The 17,741-nt window shown below is 49.2% G+C and overlaps 1 protein-coding gene across 1 annotated transcript; it reads right to left on the bottom strand.

Annotated features, from left to right (window-relative positions):
- Positions 1-575: 575 nt before the first annotated feature.
- On the bottom strand, positions 576-14,930 carry MYL3 (myosin light chain 3). The gene is made up of 7 exons (XM_008643093.2): positions 14,737-14,930; positions 8,977-9,004; positions 5,147-5,296; positions 4,009-4,182; positions 3,108-3,185; positions 2,886-2,920; positions 576-1,262 (listed from the first exon to the last, which is right to left on the bottom strand). Exons 1-6 carry the CDS (start codon positions 14,857-14,859, stop codon positions 2,892-2,894), a joined length of 582 nt encoding a protein of 193 aa, XP_008641315.1. The 5' UTR covers positions 14,860-14,930; the 3' UTR covers positions 576-1,262; positions 2,886-2,891.
- Between the last annotated feature and the right edge of the window lie 2,811 nt (positions 14,931-17,741).

Below are 17,741 nucleotides of genomic sequence, written 5' to 3' on the forward strand. Positions count from 1 at the left end.
GAAAGGAAAGGAAAGGAAAGGAAAGGAAAGGAAAGGAAAGGAAAGGAAAGGAAAGGAAAGGAATTCCTTATTTGTTCGGATCTGCTCTCCCTGCTGATTTTCCTTTCCGGTTATTCCCTGGCACATTCCGGGACACTTTGTGTATCCATGGAATTTGACCGTTTGTGTTCTCTTGTCCCTCCTCTGTGGGAATGACCTGACCTGCTCAGTTGTTCCCATCTGTTTTTATCCCAGAATTCCGATGTTCCACTGATCTTTCCTCCATTGAACTCGGATTTTCCATGTTTCAACAATCCCTCCTGCTCCTGGACTGCTGTGTATCCAGGTTCTTTGGCATTCCCTACAAAACCGTACCAGCTCCTGGCCTCTCCTTTTTCCATAGGATTTTTCCATAGCCCCAGAGGATTTTTTTTCCATTCTTTTTCAATTATTGTACCCCAGAAACAAAGCTCTCTGAATCCGTGGGATTTTCCACGCTTCTCAACTTTCCTTGGCCTCTGCTGAGGCTTTTCCCAGGATTTCTTTCCCTTTTCCCCTTCCCTCCCACGGACCCAGAAACAATGAGGAAACAAAGACACGGAAAATCCCATTTTTTACTGCAAAAACTCCAGGACCAAGATGTGTTTATTAGAAGAACTTCCAATTTTCCTTTGGGGAAGACTTTTCCTTTTTTCCTAGGGAAAAGATTGGAATGGGAAGGAATCCTCACGGAGAAAAGATGGAGTTCAGCAAATTTTGCATTCATTTGGGATTTTTCCTCTTAAATCCGTAATTTTCCATCCTCCAAAGCAGAGAAAAAAGCATCAGCAAGGTTTTGTTTGTTGCTGATTTCTGGGAATTCGACAGTTTTCCCCTAAGGATGAAGGATATTCCTTGCGCGCCTGGGATTTATATTGGTATCCCATAAACACAGGGAAAAGGTGGAGTTTGGGATGGAAAAAGGGATCAATCATTTTTTTGATCGATTGAATCGAAAAAAATTCCTCCCTTTCCCTCAGTTTCGTGTTCCTGTTTGTATCCCGCATCCTAGAGAAATTCCCAGGGATTCATAGCTCACATTCCAGGTTTTTTCCATTGGATCTCCACAGGATCCACTCTTTTCCCACGGAGGAACAAGGCAAAACAAACAAAAATATCCAAAAAATAGGGATTTTGGTACATTTTGGAGCTCTGGAATGGGAATCTGGGCTGAAAAACGAGGAGAAATTCCAGCACATCGAAATCCAAGGCTGGCATCCGGCATTCCCGGCGCTTCCCTTGTCCTGAAAGATAAAGATACTATCAAGAATTAGAGGAAAAAAGAAGGAACAAACAATTCCACCAGGAATCGCCCTCAGCAACGAGAGCTGCCAAAACACAGGGAATCATCCCAATCCCACAATCCCGTGATGGACAAAAACATGGGAAGCAATCCGTAACACCTGGAGCCAATCCAGGTAAGAAAATTCCATCTAAAATAGTCCCAATTCCCTCAGGAAATCAGGGAAAAGGAAAGGCACAATTTTATCCTGATATTAAGATTCCGCTTTGCCTTCCCTCCATCCCATGGGAATGGCCAGGATGGAGCCGCTCCTGCATTTTTGGGCCCAGCTCCGGATTTCCCCGGAATTCAGATCCTGTGGCAAAGGACCTTTGCTCCTTCCAGGGCGGACATTCCGTTTGTCTTTCCCTGAACATTCCAGCAGCCCCGCAGCAGGGGTGGAAGTGCCACCGCTGGATGACACCGTCGAGGCTCATTGGCAAATCCCAGGAATGTTGGTTTTCTGGGAATCACGAGCTCCCAGTTCCCTTTCCAAACCCATCGGAAGCAAAGACCCTCTGAGCTGCACTTCCCAATCCTGTTCCAGCTTCCCAGCTTCCCACCTTTCCATGCTCACTTGTCCTCTCCAGTGGCTGGCATTGGTTGAGGTGACTTTTCCCATTGGAATGGGAATTTCCTGTGGCAGTGGGTTGGGATAAGGACTGGAACAACAAGCAAGGATCGTGGATTGGGATTACACTGAGGCTCCCGATCTTTGCTATCAAAAACTGGGAACCAGTTGGAAAAGTCCAAGTTTAAGGAAAGTTTTTTCCTTAAAGGAAAAAAAAATAGATTCTAATAGGGAAAAAAATGGAAAAAAAGGGAAAAAGCCCCAAACCAAATCCAGGGTTTTTTTTAGCTTGTTTGTATTTTGTTAAGTTATATCTCGGAACAGAATTCCTGAAAAACCTGGACGTGACTCCTACTTAACCCAGAAACAAAAGTCGCCACAGCACAACCAGGTCAGCTCCAAAACCAAACCAAAGCCAGGCCTAAAAATAAACCAGAGCCGAGGGAAAAGACTAAAAACAAACACAGGAAAACCAAAGCATCCAGAGCAAATCTGAGAGCAGCTTTTCCCGGGATATCAGAAGAGATGGATTGGCCAACTCCATCCCCAAGCACTGAGTAGGGATAAAAACCAGGGAATGCCCAGTAAGGGCGGCGGGCACCTTTTCCAGTAAACCAGGGAGAAACCGTGCCCAGGAAATGCTGGAAACAAAGCCCAGCTCCTCTGTGAGGCTGAGACAGAGACGGCCTTGGTGGTGCTGTGGTTTGGATGTGTTGGACAAAGCCCGGCCTTTTCCAGGAAAACCAATCCATGGTCAGGAGACGGTGGCAGCCGGATTTATGGCAAACCCCTGATCGTCCTCCCAGTGCCGCATCATTCCTGATTCCTTCTTATCTCTTTTCCTTCTGGTTTTTTCCCCCTCTCTCATCAGCTCAATTGTATTTCCGTGCTTTTTTAGCAGTTTGGGAGCAGGGATTTGTTAATGCACGTGGAGAATATTTATCCCTGGAAGTTTCCAGTCAGTCCTAAAGGAATGAGGACTTGGAAGTCCAGGAGGAAGCAGAGGAGACTCACCTGGGCTCAGTTAGCCATGATGTGCTTCACAAAAGCTGGAAAAAGAGGGAAAGAAGGATCAGTTTTCCTGTGGAAAACATAATTAACCCTCTGTGGATGGGGTTTATCCGAAGAATTCTAGACTCTGAATTGGGCTAAAATTTGGAAAAGTTGCTCCAGATTTTCCATGGATTTAAACTTTCCTGGGAATATCTCAAGAAAGCCTTCAGGGGTCTCACCCACCTTCGTAGTTGATGCAGCCGTTGGCATCTTCCTGCCCAGCCATCAATTTATCCACTTCCTCCTCAGTCAGCCTCTCCCCTGCATGGAAAACAAAATCCCTGCATCAAAATCCTGGATTTTGGAATTTAGGAAGCTCCTAAAGAGCACAAATGGGAGTGAGAGAGAAGAGGGGGAGGTTTTCTCCTGGGGGGGATTTGGGGTGCCAACCATGGGGAAAACTCCTTTTGGAGTTGCAAACTTGATCCAAATTCCAAACTTGATCCAAATCTGGATCCAAATTTGAGAGCAAATTTGATCCAAAATCCAGAAAGACAGGAAAAATACGGAAACCCTCCAGGTATTATGGGCACAACTCATTTTCCTAAGGATAAGCTCGGTCTAAGTGCCAGATCCTGAAGGTTTGGGTCAGTTTTAATCAAGTCCTGACTAAAAAACTCCCAGCGAAAATTCAGTTCCCCTCTGAGTTGGAGATTCCGGAAGATTCCAAGGTCAAATTTGGGATCTTTGAAATGAATCAATGCTGGATTTAATTAAATTTTATTTTATTACTTCAACAGTTGGTGCCTATTGACTTGTAAGGCTTCGCTTTGGTGAAGCAGAACGGAGACAAACCAAGGGAATAGCTGGGATTGGAAATGTTGGGATGATTTATGGCGATGGAAATTTAATATTTGCTGGAGAAATCAAACATGAGAGGAAGGAGGGAGGGAGAGGAGAAGGGAGGCATGGAAGTGCAGGAAAAACAGGGACAAACAGAGGGAATAGTTGGGATTGGCAATGTTGGCATGATTTTATGGTGATGGGAACGAGATATTTAGAGGAGAAATAAAACAAGAAGGGAAAAGAAGGAGGGAGAGAGAAAGGGAAGGATGGAAATTCCCAAGGGAAGGTTTTTCCTCACCCAGCGTGGCCAGGACGTGGCGGAGCTCGGCTCCCATGACCGTCCCGTTCCCCTCCTTGTCGAACACCCGGAGCCCTTCCACGAAATCCTCGTAGGTTCCGGTGTCCTTGGTCTTGGAGATGTGCTGGAGCATGGGCAGGAAGGTCTCAAAGTCGATCATCTTGGAGTTCATCTCTGGAAAACACAGGGGAATGGAAGCTTGGGGGGATTCTGGGAGAGTTGGGAATAACCGTGGGACATCCACCACGAGGGAAGGGCTGTGGTGATGAATCCCAGGTAAAGGGAGAGAAGAGCAGGGAAATGGAAGGTTTGTTGGGTTCTGGGAGAGGTGGGAATTAACCATGGAATATCCAGTGTGAGGGCAGAAATGTGGGGATAAATGCTGGATAAAAGGGAGAGAAGAGCATGGAAATGGAAGCTTGGGTGGATTCTGGGAGAGCTGGGAATCAACTGTTGGATATCCACTCTGAGGGCGGAAATGTGGGGATAAATGCTGGATAAAAGGGAGAGAAGAGCATGGAAATGGAAGGTTTGTTGGATTCTGGGAGAGGTGGGAATTAACCATGGAATATCCACAATGAGAGCAGGGCTGTGGTGATGAATCCCAGGTAAAGGGAGAGAAGAGCATGGAAATGGAAGCTTGGGTGGATTCTGGGAGAGTTGGGAATTAACCGTGGGATATCCGCAATGAGGGCAGAAATGTGGTCAGGGATATTGGATAAAAGGGAGGGAAGAGCATGGAAATACGGAATGCAGCAGGATGTCGCTGCAGTCGTTACAGGCCTTCCCACCCATCTGTGTCCTTACATCCAGGTTATCCCTTTGTTTCTCTGGATGTGTTGGAAATATCTGTGTTTTTAGGAAAAACACGTGAATTCCTCCATAAAAGAAATTTTAAAAGGCAAAAATGCGTCCTTTTAAAACACATTGATGCCCAGGGCCATGAAATTAATTAATTCCCCTCAATCCAGGATGATATTCTTCACTACCAGACCAATTTTTCCTCCTTTTCCGCTGGAGATTTCGGAGGCTGCTCCGTATCCTGAGTTGCTCCTCAATTAGAAGACGGAGACCTCACCTACTCCAGGAATAATTCTGGGAGTGTCCTTTCCCAAAACACACGGAGGAGGCCACCAACCTTCAGGTTTGGGTCTGCCGAGCAATTTCATGACCTCGGCCTGGGTCGGGTTCTGCCCCAGAGCTCTCAGGACGTCTCCGCACTGGGCGTAGGTGATTTTCATCTCCGACTTGGGGGTCCGGTCGAAGAGGGAAAACGCTTCCTTAAATTCTGGAAGGGGAAAAAAGTCAGGAGAAATTCGTTCCATGTGCACTCAGATGAAGATAAACCTCAGCCTTTCCCTCACTAACTCTGCCTGACCCTTTCATTTTGTGGTTTGGGAAACATTCGGGTGAGCTTTGTTATCTCTGATGTTTGTGTCCCTCCTTCCCTGCGTTTTCCGGTTCCACTGGGGGATGGAATCAGAGAGGTCAAATGCTTCTCCCGTGGTATTTCCGTCTCACTGAGCATTGGGAAGTGTGGAAAACAGGAGAAATGGTTGGCCTTGGGAGCTTTCCAGCTCCTCCGGAGCACTCAGGAAGGCCCAGGATTCAACAGCAGCTCTGCTCATGGGAAAACCGGATCTTGGATTAAACATTGGATACTTCGAGAGCACGGACCCAGCCCCTGGAGCTCCAGGAGCACCTCTATGAGCTGGAAATGAGCCAGGAAAAACTACTGGGATTATCACCTAACAAGCAGTTTATTGTGGGGGAGGGTGAAGGTGCATGGAAAACCTCATCCCAGAATCCCAGAACGGGTCAGGCTGGAAGGGACCACAGTGGGCACCTGGTGCCACCTCCCTGCTCCAGCAGGGCCATCCCAGAGCTCAGGGCACGGGATTGCATCCTGACAGCTCTGGAATATCCCCGTGAGGAGACACCGCAGAGCCTCTGGTCTCTGCTCAGGGCTGGGCCCTGCCCAGGGCAGCAGTTCTGCCTCCTGTGCAGGTGGAACTCCCTGCGATCAGGCCCTGCCCGTGGCTCTGGTGCCGCTGCTGGGCCCCGGAGCAGAGCCCGGGCCCTGCCCTGAGCCCTCCCTGCAGCCAGGGACACCCAGGGCTGAGGGCCCCTCTCAGCTGGGGCTCCTCTCGGGGCTGAGCAGCCCCGGCCCTCAGCCTGTGCTGGGCACGGAGCTGCTCCAGGCCCTTCCTCAGCTGCGCAGCCTCCGCCGGCCCCGCTCCAGGAGCTCCCTGTCCCTGCTGGGCTGAGGATCCAGAGCTGGACACAGCACTCCAGAGGTGCCTCCAGGGCAGGATCTGGAGGACAGGGTTTGCTGTTCCCTCAGGAACTGGGAACAGGCTGGATCGTTCCCTCCAGAGGTTTCCCATCTCCCTAAATTGAGCCCCTCACTACTGGGAGCAGCAGGATCCTGCTAAGAGCATTCCCACGGGAGAAGTTCCCCTTTCCACCCCTAATTTCACGGGGATGTGGTGCATGGGGACATTGGATGGTGTTGGACTTGGCAGTCCTGGGGTAAGGGTTGGGCTCAATGGTCTTAAAGACCTTTTCCAAATGGAATGATCCTGTGATTTTAATGGAGTCAGTGCAGGATCCAGCACAGACTCCCCCAGCCACTCCAGTTCCTCGGGCTCTCCTTTCCCTGCTGGAATTGCAGAGTCAGAGGAGCATCCCAGGGAACAAGAGCCAGTAACAATCTGTTATCCTTTACTGTTATCCTTTAACTTCATCCTTTAACCTTTAACTTCATCCTTTATCCTTTAACTTCATCCTTTATCCTTTAATTTTATCCTTTATCCTTGAACTTTATCCTTAATCCTTTAACTTCAGTGTTACCCTTGACTTCCCAGTGCACCATCCACAACTGATCACAGAAATCCCTTTGGCTTTAAATCCCCGAATCCCTGGATCTGCCCCTTGTCCTGCTGTTACTTTTCCACCCATATTTCTCTCCCACTTTTCCAAACTCTGGGAGATTATCCTCTTTTCCCGTAATCCCGACTCGTTCAACCATTCAGCCACGCACTCTGCACCTCAGGTTTTCTTCATCTTCCCCAATTCCTCCTCTTCATTCCACCTCCCTCTTTTTCCCTTTCTTTTCCTTTGCTTCTTTCCCTCTGTCCTTCCTTCTTTGAGTTTTGCTGGATTTTCCTCTCCTCCTTTCTCCCTCCCTTCCCATTTTGATCATTCCACTCCAATTTTCCTTATTTCCTTCTTTATCCAACGCTTCCAAACAACGCTGAACCTTCTCATTTGGAACTAATTAACATTCCCTTGTTTTCTTCTTTCCACTCTCCTCTTTCCTCCTCTCCCTGCCTCTCTCTCCTGGATTTTCCCTACTGTCCCTGGGCAGAGCCCCGATCCCTTTCCGGCCCCTCATTCCAGCAGAGGGCAATCGTGGATTTTCCTGGGCTCCTTGCTGGCAGTGGAAGGGGGCAGAGACCCCTTCCCAGCCCCTTTCCTGGGGCTCTCCCAGCCGAGGTGGGTGAGGAACAATGGGAAATATTCCCACCTCCCTGAGCTCCTCATCCATCGCCCCTCTCCTGCTCCCTGGGACCAAGTGCTGAGCACCGTCTCCTGAACATTCCCCATCCAGCAGAGTTCCTGACAGCTCAGATTTCCAAAGGTGGTTCTTTTTCTCCCTTCTGTTTTAGTCTTTTCATTTGCATTTGCTGACTCCATGCAATTCCCATCCAAGCACCAAAACCGCCTCGGTGCCCTTTGCCCCCGCTCTGGCCAGGAACCCTCTGGCAGGAGCAAGGGATATTTTCAGATTCCTAATTACTGCCTCTCTTCCCACCTGGAACAGCTCCTATTCCCCCTTTTCCAGCAATTTTGGGAGCTGAGGAGACCCAAATCCAGGATTATAAATAGACTTTGCCACAAGGGATGGGTTTCACTCGTGGCCGAGGAGCAGGACACGTAGACATGGGGGTGTTCCACAAAGCTGCACCACAAACCGTCCGTTCTTCTCCTGGAGTGACATTCTGGGGACCAACACACCCAGGAATCCTTTCAGGGAATCCTTTGCTCCACACAATCTTTTCCTTAGCCAAAAGAAGGAATCTGGGGCGTTTTAAAAGCCCTCAGGGTGCTGCGGCTTCTGTTTCTCCTCCAGCACCTCAATCCAGAACCAGCTGCCAGAACCCCAGCCCCTGGCCATAGACCAGGAATATCCAACCCAGAGGGTGGAATTCCTTGCTGTGTTGGGATCAGCTGACAAATTGGGAAGCATCCAATCTTCCTGAGACCCCTGGATCCTCCTCGGCTCAGCAGGGAGAGCCCAAGGGAGGTGACAATTAAACATCTCTCTGATGGATTGATTTTTCCCTGTTCTAATTAACCCCTTCCCTTAATCCCAGCTTTTAGAGGCTCTCCCAAGGGTTTAAAGGCCGAAGCCAAATCCTGCCAGATGTTTGATTCCATCCATCAATTATCCCATAAAAACCAGGCTGATTTTTGAGGAAAAAGGGGACAGCTGCAGTCCCAGTGTTCCCAGGACTTCAGGCCGGAGGGTTTGGGATCAGTTTCTTGGGCTGGGACAAAGGGTTTGGAAATTAATGCTGATGTTTGGCTTTGAAAGGATAAAGAAATTCCATGCCTGGCATTATTTGCTGGATTTGGGAGAGCTGGAACACATCAAATTCTGATGGAAGGCAGGAAAAAGTTCTCTGAAGCAGAGCTGGGGGATTTTCCTTTGAAAAGATTGGTATTTGTGTTTTTTTCCTACAGAAAACCCTTTATTTGGGCTGTTTTGGGGGTGTAACTCCTGGAAATGCGACATGAATTCCCTGCTTTTCTTTAGGAGGGAAGGATTTGGAGGAGGAGCGAAGGAAAAGCCAGGAATTAAAGCTCAGCCTTCCCAAAGTTGTTCCAATGTCCCAGCCCTGCTCATCCCAGAATCTCCCAGGGATGGATTTACTAAGCCCAGAAGAGAAAAATCTTCCTCACCTTCGATCTGGTCAGGGCTGAACTCCACCTGGGAGAGACAAAAACAAGATAAGAGAACTGAATCAGATAAGAAGAAATTGGTTTAGTCTCAGTTTTACGATCCAGGGGGGCTCGGAGGTCCATGGAACATTCCCCTCCCACTGTCCCAGGTTTCTCCAAGCCCCATCCAACCTGCTCTTGGCCACTTGGTCACAGGGGAGGCTCAGGTTGGATACTGGGAAAAAATCTTCCCAGAAAAGGCTCTCCAGGCCCGGCCCAGCTGCCCAGGGCAGAGGTGGAGGCCCCATTCCTGGCGGGATTTAAGATCCATGTGGATGTGGCACCTGGGGACCATCCAATGATGGCCTTGGCAGTGCTGGATTTGTTGTTGGATTTGAAGATCTTCGAGGACTTTTCCACCCTAATTGAGTCTGTGGCTCTACGTTCCCCTTTTCCTTGGAAGGACACTAGGATTGCTTCCCTTGGGATTTTATCCGGCACTTCCGAAGAATCCCTTTTTCCCTGGCAGTTTTTCCATTGGGAACAGAGGTTTTAAAGCCAGGACATTCCCATCCAAGCATCCCTCTCCCCAAGGCTCCCAGCAGTGGGGGGGGTTTGGTTCAAAATCCATATCCAGACAGAGCAATTCCCGTTTTTGTCCTGCCCTGACGTGTGGACAACGCTACACATTCCGTGAGGATATCAGACATCCAAACCAAACCTTTCCGTGAGGGTTATTCCAGCTTTCCTCACCTCCAGCAGTCCTGGCTTTAGGGAATCATCACCTGATGGCATCAGCTGGATCCTGATGCCGCTGGATTCTTTGCCTCGTTTTGTCCCGGAGGCTCCGCGAGGGATGAACTCCCCCCCTTGGCCTTGCTGGCGTCATTCACAGCTTCCAATCCCCTGGAATTTTTATCAATCCCAATAAACCCCATCATTCCACACTAAGCCAGGCATGGCTAAGCCTGACATCAGCCCTATTAATAAATCCGTTGTCACCCAGCAGTCAAGAGCTGAGCCGGGGAAAAGGATTGAGACAATGGAGCCCTTCCAGGAGAGGAACAACATTCCCGGTTTTTCCCAGGACTCTGAGGAATCCGGGGATGAACAGCAGGATTTTCAGTTGGCCGTGGTGGGGATAGTTTGGGAGGAAGAGGAGGTTGGATTTTTGGGTTTTTTATTGATTTATTTTGTTGGGTTTGGGTTTTTTTGGGGGGGAGATTGTCTGGTCGGGTTTTTCTGTTGTTGTTGTTTTGGGCTTTTTTATTGTTCCCTTGGGACACGGATTCCGGAGGCAGAAATGCAGGAGCTGGAAAGCGGCCAGGAAAACCATCAGGATGAGGATGGTGGGGTTGAGGTTACGTTTGGATTTCACCCTCACGTGGGGATTTTTCTTCCACTAAAACCTTTTAAATCCTATGAATACACAACATTCCCATCACCCCCTCCCCCATCGCTTTCCAGAGTAATTATGACGGATATAAACTCTTCCAGTGGCCTGGGATGAACATCGATCCTGTCTCCAACAGCTCCAGCCCTCCGAAGGAAAGGGGAGTAATACCAGAAATCAACCCTTAATTCCAGCCTGAATTCCAGAGAGAAATATTTCAGGATCAGGAAAATGAAGCAAATCTTTGTCAAGGTCGGGCCGAGGTTGCTGCTGCATAAAACCCCCCCAAATGATCCTTATTTTCTGTCTGCTCTTAAAATTCCAGAGGGCAGGGATGGATGGGAGATTGGGAATTGGGAATTGCTGGCTGGGAGGGTGGGGAGGGGCTGGGCTGGAATTGCCAGAGCAGCTGGGGCTGCCCCTGGATCCCTGGCAGTGCCCAAGGCCAGGCTGGACATTGGGGCTGGGAGCAGCCTGGGACAGTGGGAGGTGTCCCTGCCCATCCAGGGGGTGGGAATGGGATGATCCTTAAGGTCCTTTCCAACCCAAACCATTCCTACATTTTATACCTGCAGGTTCACTTTGCCCTTTGCAGGAGGTTTTTCCAAGCACATGGAATTCCGAGCACCCTCAGGCTGAACCAGAGCCCTTCAAGGAGGTTCCCATCCCATCCCATCCCATCCCATCCCATCCCATCCCATCCCATCCCATCCCATCCCATTTTCCCATAAAACCTCCTGGGATTGCAGGAGCAGTGGACTTTTCCCTGCGGTTTTCCAAGAGCCTGTACATGGATAATTCCCTCTTTTGGATGGGGAATGTGTTGCCAGAACTTTGTGGAGCGCAAAGGGAAATTCCAGAGCTTCAGCAGCAGAAGGACACCGGCACTTTGGAGAACTGGGAGAGCTTCTGGAAGCAACACCAGGTCGCTCCAAGCCCCATCCAAGCTGGACTTGGACACTTCCAGGGATGAGGCAGCCACAATTCCATCCATCTCTCCCAAGAAATATCCCAAAAATAATCCATTTATCCCAAGAAAACCTTCCTTCCCTTCTCCCAGCCCCACGTGCAGCACATCTGCCCCTGGCACATCCGGCAAACCCAGCAGGATTCCCCGTTCCTGGTGCTGCACCATTCCTGGCTTCCCTGACTGCTCCCACCCCGGATGCTTTTCCGCCTTTCCATGCAGGAAAAGGGACGAAGCTTTTCCTTTCCAGTATCCCTGCAGGGATTTCCAGGGCCAGCAGATTCCACACGGCCTCGAGATCCCAGCGCTCCCCAAAAATGACTCCTGGCTGCTTTTTCCCCAGGAAAGTGTGGGAAATGTGATCACGGATGACTCCCTATGGAAAACTGTGGCTCTTCCAGCTCCTCACGGATTCCCGGATTTTTTAATCCCTGGAGCAATGTCACCTCATCCAACTTTAGCCACTGCAATGTTGGCACCCAAATTCCCGAATTCCTGGCTCATCTCCCTTTATCCCAGCTCAGCATCTCCTAAGGGTGACTCAGTCCACCCGGATAGAGGAGTTTGGCACCATCCCAAGGGATGAACTTCCAGAGATTTCCTCCCTTTTCATTACTGATGATTTAAACCCAGGGATCCGTTTTCCCATGGTTAAAGCTCTGGGAGCCATTCCCACTTTCTGTGTCCTTAGAAACCATAAATGTATCCCGTTTTTCAGATTATTTTTCATGGAAGCAAAATATATTCCTGGGAAAATGCACCTCCCTATTAAAGAGCTTCCAGGTGGGAAGGAATTAAATGTATGGAAAAGGCCATTTTTTGCTACAAAATCTTCTCAGGACGATTTGTTCCTCAGAATAAAAAGGTTCAGGGATCATCCTAGAAAAACACTTCCTTAACAAAAGCACTTTCCAAGGAATGAGGCCAATTCTTGTGGAAAAAGTGGAAATAAATCCCTGAGAACCCCTTCTGGATGAGTTGCAAGCAACATCCAATCGCACCCGCTCTTGGAATTTTGGGAAATCTGGGGAAGTTTGAAAATTTCGGACTGTTGGATCAAATCGGATGGGAACGTCCCTGTGAGAAGCACCAAAAATTTGGGATAAAAGCTTCAGTTAAGGGATGGATCCCACACGATGGAGCCCCCGGGACTGGCATCCCAACAGAGGCAAAAACCAGACTGGGAGCATCCAAAGGGGAGGGGAAAAAAAAGGGAAAATCTGAAATAATTCCAGGTGCCACATAAGAGCCTGGGATCCTTCTCAGGACTGGAAGAGGCAGGAAAATTCCAACAAGGGGCACCTTTCCCTGCCACAGGAATATTTTCATTCTGAGGCTTTTTAGTGGTTGAAAAAAAGGTGTCAAATTTCCAAACACAAGCAATAAAATAGAATAAATAGAAATAACTGGAGGCATTCCCATGAAAAGATGGATTTGGAACATTTTGTTTGGATACAAGGTTGGTTTTCCACGTTTTTTTTTCTCCATAGAGTCTCTCCTTCGTGGAAATAAAAATGGATTTCATCCCGCAGTGCAGAAATTGGGATCTTTGGAGAATTCCAAAACGCATTAAAGCATTTTTCCAAACACTGGGAAGGAATTCTGGGCTCCAGCAGAGCCAGATTGATGGAATTTGCACAGACAAGGGCACTCCTGATCAAATTAAAGAATTCCCAGGAAAACTTCTCTAGGAAATAGCCCCTCCTCTTTCTATGAGCTTGGGAAAAAATGCCCCAGACTCCAACCCTGTGTTCCCCAATTTCCCTGCTCCAGTATTTTGGGAATGGGATATTCCCCGCAGACATGAAGGGATATTCTCACAGCAGCGCTGGACTGGGATTTATTCATTATCTGGGAATTCCAGACAAATTTTTAGCACCTTAAAAATGGGATAAGGACTCTATCATTTACATAATATTTATAATATGTATGACCCTCGGAATTCCAAACTGTGCCGGAGGGAAAAAGAAGAAATTCCATGAAAAATAAGAATTTTCCTGAATAATTGTGCAGGGTAATTAAAAAACCGGCAGGAATTCATTTTTTTTCCGAGATAAAAATAAATTTGTGGAGCCTGGAATTGCTTCCATTTAAAAAGCAACATTTTTTGGAGTGATCTGGGATTTGGGGTTTTTTTAAGGACAACTCCTCCCTGCTGCCCTTGATGCCACAATATCCCAGAATCCCAGTGGAGCATTCCCACAAAGTCACGGTGTCCTGGCTGGAGTTTCCTGTGCCTCCAAGGGAAGTTATTCCCTTTGTCCCTGTCCTTTTCCAGAGCTGGAATGTTGAGCACAGAGCTGTTGGATCTCACCACAAACCTCTTTCCCAAGGTCATGGAATTGTTCTGGGAGCTCGGCACCAGCTCTGGAGTCGTTCCCTTCAAAACTTCCCCAGAACTGAATTCCTCGGGATTTGATTTCTTGCTGTGTTACCAATCATTGCTTTTTTCACCGATACTTAAAGATTTACAGGGATTTGGGGATTCAAGGCAGGAAAACGCCCTTCCAGCGCTTCCTTTGTCCCAAATCCTGAGCTGCAGGACTTGCTCCCGTGTGGAAGAGGAGAAGGATTTCAGCAACGAGGAGACAAAGCAACTTCTTCCCTTTCTCACATAATTCCCATGTTTTTCTGAGGGGAAAACTGCTTTTTGAGGATCCAGAGATGTCTATCAGTTGGGAATGTTCCCCTGGAGAAGGGAAGGACACAGGGAGAGCTCCGAGCCCCTTGCAGGGCCTAAAGGGGCTCCAGGAGAGCTGCAGAGGGACTGGGGACAAGGCCTGGAGGGACAGGAGCCAGGGAATGGCTTCCCAGTGCCAGAGGGCAGGGCTGGATGGGAGATTGGGAATTGGGAATTGCTGGCTGGGAGGGTGGGGAGGGGCTGGGCTGGAATTGCCAGAGCAGCTGGGGCTGCCCCTGGATCCCTGGCAGTGCCCAAGGCCAGGCTGGACATTGGGGCTGGAGCAGCCTGGGACAGTGGGAGGGGTCCCTGCCAGGGCAGGGGGGGGTTGGATGGGATTTAAGGTCTTTTCCAACCCAAACCATTCCAGGTTTCTGTAATTCCCCAGTTCTGTAATTCCCTGCTCTAAATTCCCGCTAAAAAGAAACCTGTGAGATCCTACAAAGCTCCTCCTGTTTTCCCCAAGGCAATGCCCCTTTCCCAGAGGACAATTCCCAAAGGACAATTCCCAAAGGACAATGCCTCTTTCCTAGAGGACAATTCCCAGAGGACAATTCCCAAAGGACAATGCCCCTTTCCTAGAGGACAATTCCCAAAGGACAACTCGTTGCAGTGTTCATCCCTCATGGCACGTTCACTTTTCCGCACAAACCCAACTCCCAGCTAATTTTTGAGGATATCAATTCCCGGTTCCCAGCTCCTCCCGCAGCTCCAAGCCCGCCGCAGGATCCATCCACCTACTTTGACCGAAGCCGGGTTAAACTCCACTTCTTTCTTGGGCTCCGGTTCCGCCGGTTTAGGCGCCGGTTTGGGTTCTTCCTTCTTAGGCTCGGCCTTCTTAGGCTCGGGCTTCTTGGGAGCCATGGCTGATTTAGGAAGGAGAGAAGGAGAGGGACGGAAAGGCAGGGAAGGGGAGCTGCTGCCGGAACAATCCCGGCTCCGTGGGTTTTATCGCCTCTGGAAGTGCCCCCTGTCCCTCCCAGCCCTGTCACGTGCCGCGCTCACAATGGGGCACGGCTAAAAAAGGACAAGACTGGCCCCGGCTATTTTGGATCCCGCTTGGATCCTGCCCTTGGATCCGGCATTGTTCCCAATTAACGCTTCCATGGAAAGAGGTTTTGGGGGGTTTAGGCTGAGCCTGGCGCCGGCTCAAACATTTTTGCTGTGCGGGGACAAGGGGGGGGTTGGGTACGATCCAGGTGCTCCGATGGGTTTGATCCTCGCCAGGGCCATCCCGAGTGACATTCCCAGCTCCGGAGTGACATTCCCAGCTCTTTCCCAGGCTGGATGGCCTCCCTGGCCTTTGTCATGCAGAGATAAGCCCAGGTTTATATTTAGAGCTGAGGACGGGGCTTTACGGGAGCTCGAGCATCCACACGTCAGCTGGCACAGGGAGAATTCCTGTCTCGGATCACACGCTGCCCTTCTCCTGGGAAGGGGCCCAGGAACCGGGATTGCTTTGAGGAAAAGGCATCCAGGAGCAGGGAAAACGCAGCCACGCAGGGAAGGGGCAGCGCTGGAAGTGCATCCTCAGGGCTGATATTTTCCAGGCCTTTTTAGGGACTCGAGTGCCAAATTCCTGTGGCAAGGACTGAGATAAGAGCGTCCATTTGAGGCTTCCCTAATCCCAGACTTACTTGGATTGGATCACACCTCCCCCAAGTAAAATGCAGGGAATAATTCCTGGATTTATGTCGTTTTCCCAGGATATTTTCCATTTCCAGGTCATTTTTCTATGCCAGAAGGACCTTTTGTCACAGGGGCACTGGAACATTCCTTGGATCACTTTTATTATCCCAAAAACCACCATTCCCTGGAAAAAAGCAACCTGCCGCCAAATCACAGTGTGGTTGGGGGGGGGATCCAGGCTGGAATTCCAATAAATATCACTTGGATCATAAATCTCTTGGGGTTCCTTTTGACGTCATCCTGGATATTCACAATCCAAATCCCTTTAATCCGCTTTTCCTGGCCCTGCTCCCGGCTGGATCCCCCCTCTTCCCGGGTTTCCTTCCAATGGCAAAGCCCCGCAGGAAAGGTTTTCCTGCAGGTTTCTGTTTCCCATTTTCCCATTTTCTGTCCCAATGGGAATTCAGACAGGAAAGCTCCCGGTGATTCTGCTGATCAGAGGGATCCCTGAAAGCCGGAGATTTTCCTGGGAAGAAACAGAACCACGGGATCACTGAATCCACGGAATGGTTTGGCTTGGAAGGGACCTGGAGGATCATCTTATCCCATGCCAATGGACACCTCCCATGAGACCAGGGAATTCCAGCCTGGCCTGGAAAACTCCCAGAGATTGGGGAAAATATCAGAAATAACAGAAAAATTCCTTGTTTTCATGTCCTGGGAAAGTTTTCCCTCATTAATTCCTGCATTGAAATGAGTCGTGCCTGGAGAACTGAGGGAGCTTTTACAGATCCCAAGAAACCCCAGGGATTTGTGTCACCACGTTCACCTGAAACTCCTCAATCCACCCCTCTGGAATCGGCACAGATGCAGGAAATTCGGGATTCTGCTCATTTAGAGCAGCAAAATTCCAGTGAAAATTAATTTGGGATCTGGGATCAGCTGCAGCCACAGGGACAGAGCTGGAGCAGGCCCCAGCCTGAGTGGTTTTCCACATTTAAAAAGCCACCAGGTTGCATTCCCGAATGGAAAACAGCCCTGGAAAATACCAGGCCATTAAGATGCCGGCAGGATCTCAGCAGCAGCTTGGGATCGTCACCTGCACCTCTGCCAGATAAGAAGAGCCCAGAAAAACCGGGAGAGACGGAGCCCTTTCTCTTCCGAATCCCATAAATCAGATCCCCTTCTCTCCCAAATCCCACAAATCAGATCCCCTTCTCTCCCAAATCCCACAAATCAGATCCCCTTCACTCCCAAATCCCACAAATCAGATCCCCTTCTCTCCCAAATCCCACAAATCAGATCCCCTTCACTCCTGAATCCCATAAATCAGCCATGCTTGGGCATTGGGGGGGTTGGTTTGGGATTTTTTCCCCCTCAACTTTTTCCCTACTCAAAAGAAATAAAAGGGAAGATGGTCCAGGAAAAGGGCTGGGAATCACCGCAGTTGGATTTTCAGGCAAAGTTCCGGATTATCCAGGATTGTATCCATGTAATTTTTTATGTTTATAATAAAGAATATTTGGAAAAATCCTTCGCATGTCCATAAACATCAAAACAATTCCCATATCCTGACATTTTATGGGAAGTAATTTCTGCTCGGATTGGAGAATTCTGGCTCAAAAATCCCAGTTAAATCCTTTGGGATTTGATTCAGCCTCCTGCTGCCGGTTCCTCTTCCAAACCCAGGGCAATTCCATGGATTTCCGGGCAGTTCATTGGTGAGGATCTGAGCCCATCAGGTGGATTTCACATGGAACAGTTGGAGGGCAGGGATGGATGGGATTTGGGAAGAAATCCCTCCTTGGGAGGGTGCCGAGGCCCTGGCACAGATTTCCCAGAGAAGCTGTGGCTGCCCCTGGATCCCTGGAAGTGCCCAAGTCCTTGGAGCCCAGGGATTGGAAGTGGATGGTCTGATGATCCTTTCCAAGCCAAACCATTCCAGGATTCCGAGATTCCTTCATTTCATCTTTATATCAATACCCAAAATCCACCCAAACCGGGGAAGCACCGGAGGGATTTTTAATCCCTGCAGGCACTGAGCCCCTGCTTGGAGCAATTCCATGGATTCGAGATATTCCAATGCCCTGCAAATCCTTCTGCAAACAGCCACATCT

The sequence above is a fragment of the Corvus brachyrhynchos genome, unplaced genomic scaffold, assembly GCF_000691975.1.
Source record: "Corvus brachyrhynchos isolate BGI_N302 unplaced genomic scaffold, ASM69197v1 scaffold18, whole genome shotgun sequence".
NCBI lineage: Eukaryota > Metazoa > Chordata > Aves > Passeriformes > Corvidae > Corvus > Corvus brachyrhynchos.

What these genes read in the sequence shown, in the direction of transcription:
- MYL3 (XM_008643093.2), bottom strand. Translation starts at nt 14,859, where the DNA reads ATGGCTCCCAAGAAGCCCGAGCCTAAGAAGGCCGAGCCTAAGAAGGAA. An exon ending in CAGCCCTGACCAGATCGAAG is followed by an intron (nt 5,297 to 8,976) that starts GTGAGGAAGATT and finishes TTCCCCTTCCAG; the next exon opens with AATTTAAGGAAGCGTTTTCC. An exon ending in CGGCTGCATCAACTACGAAG is followed by an intron (nt 2,921 to 3,107) that starts GTGGGTGAGACC and finishes CTCTTTTTCCAG; the next exon opens with CTTTTGTGAAGCACATCATG.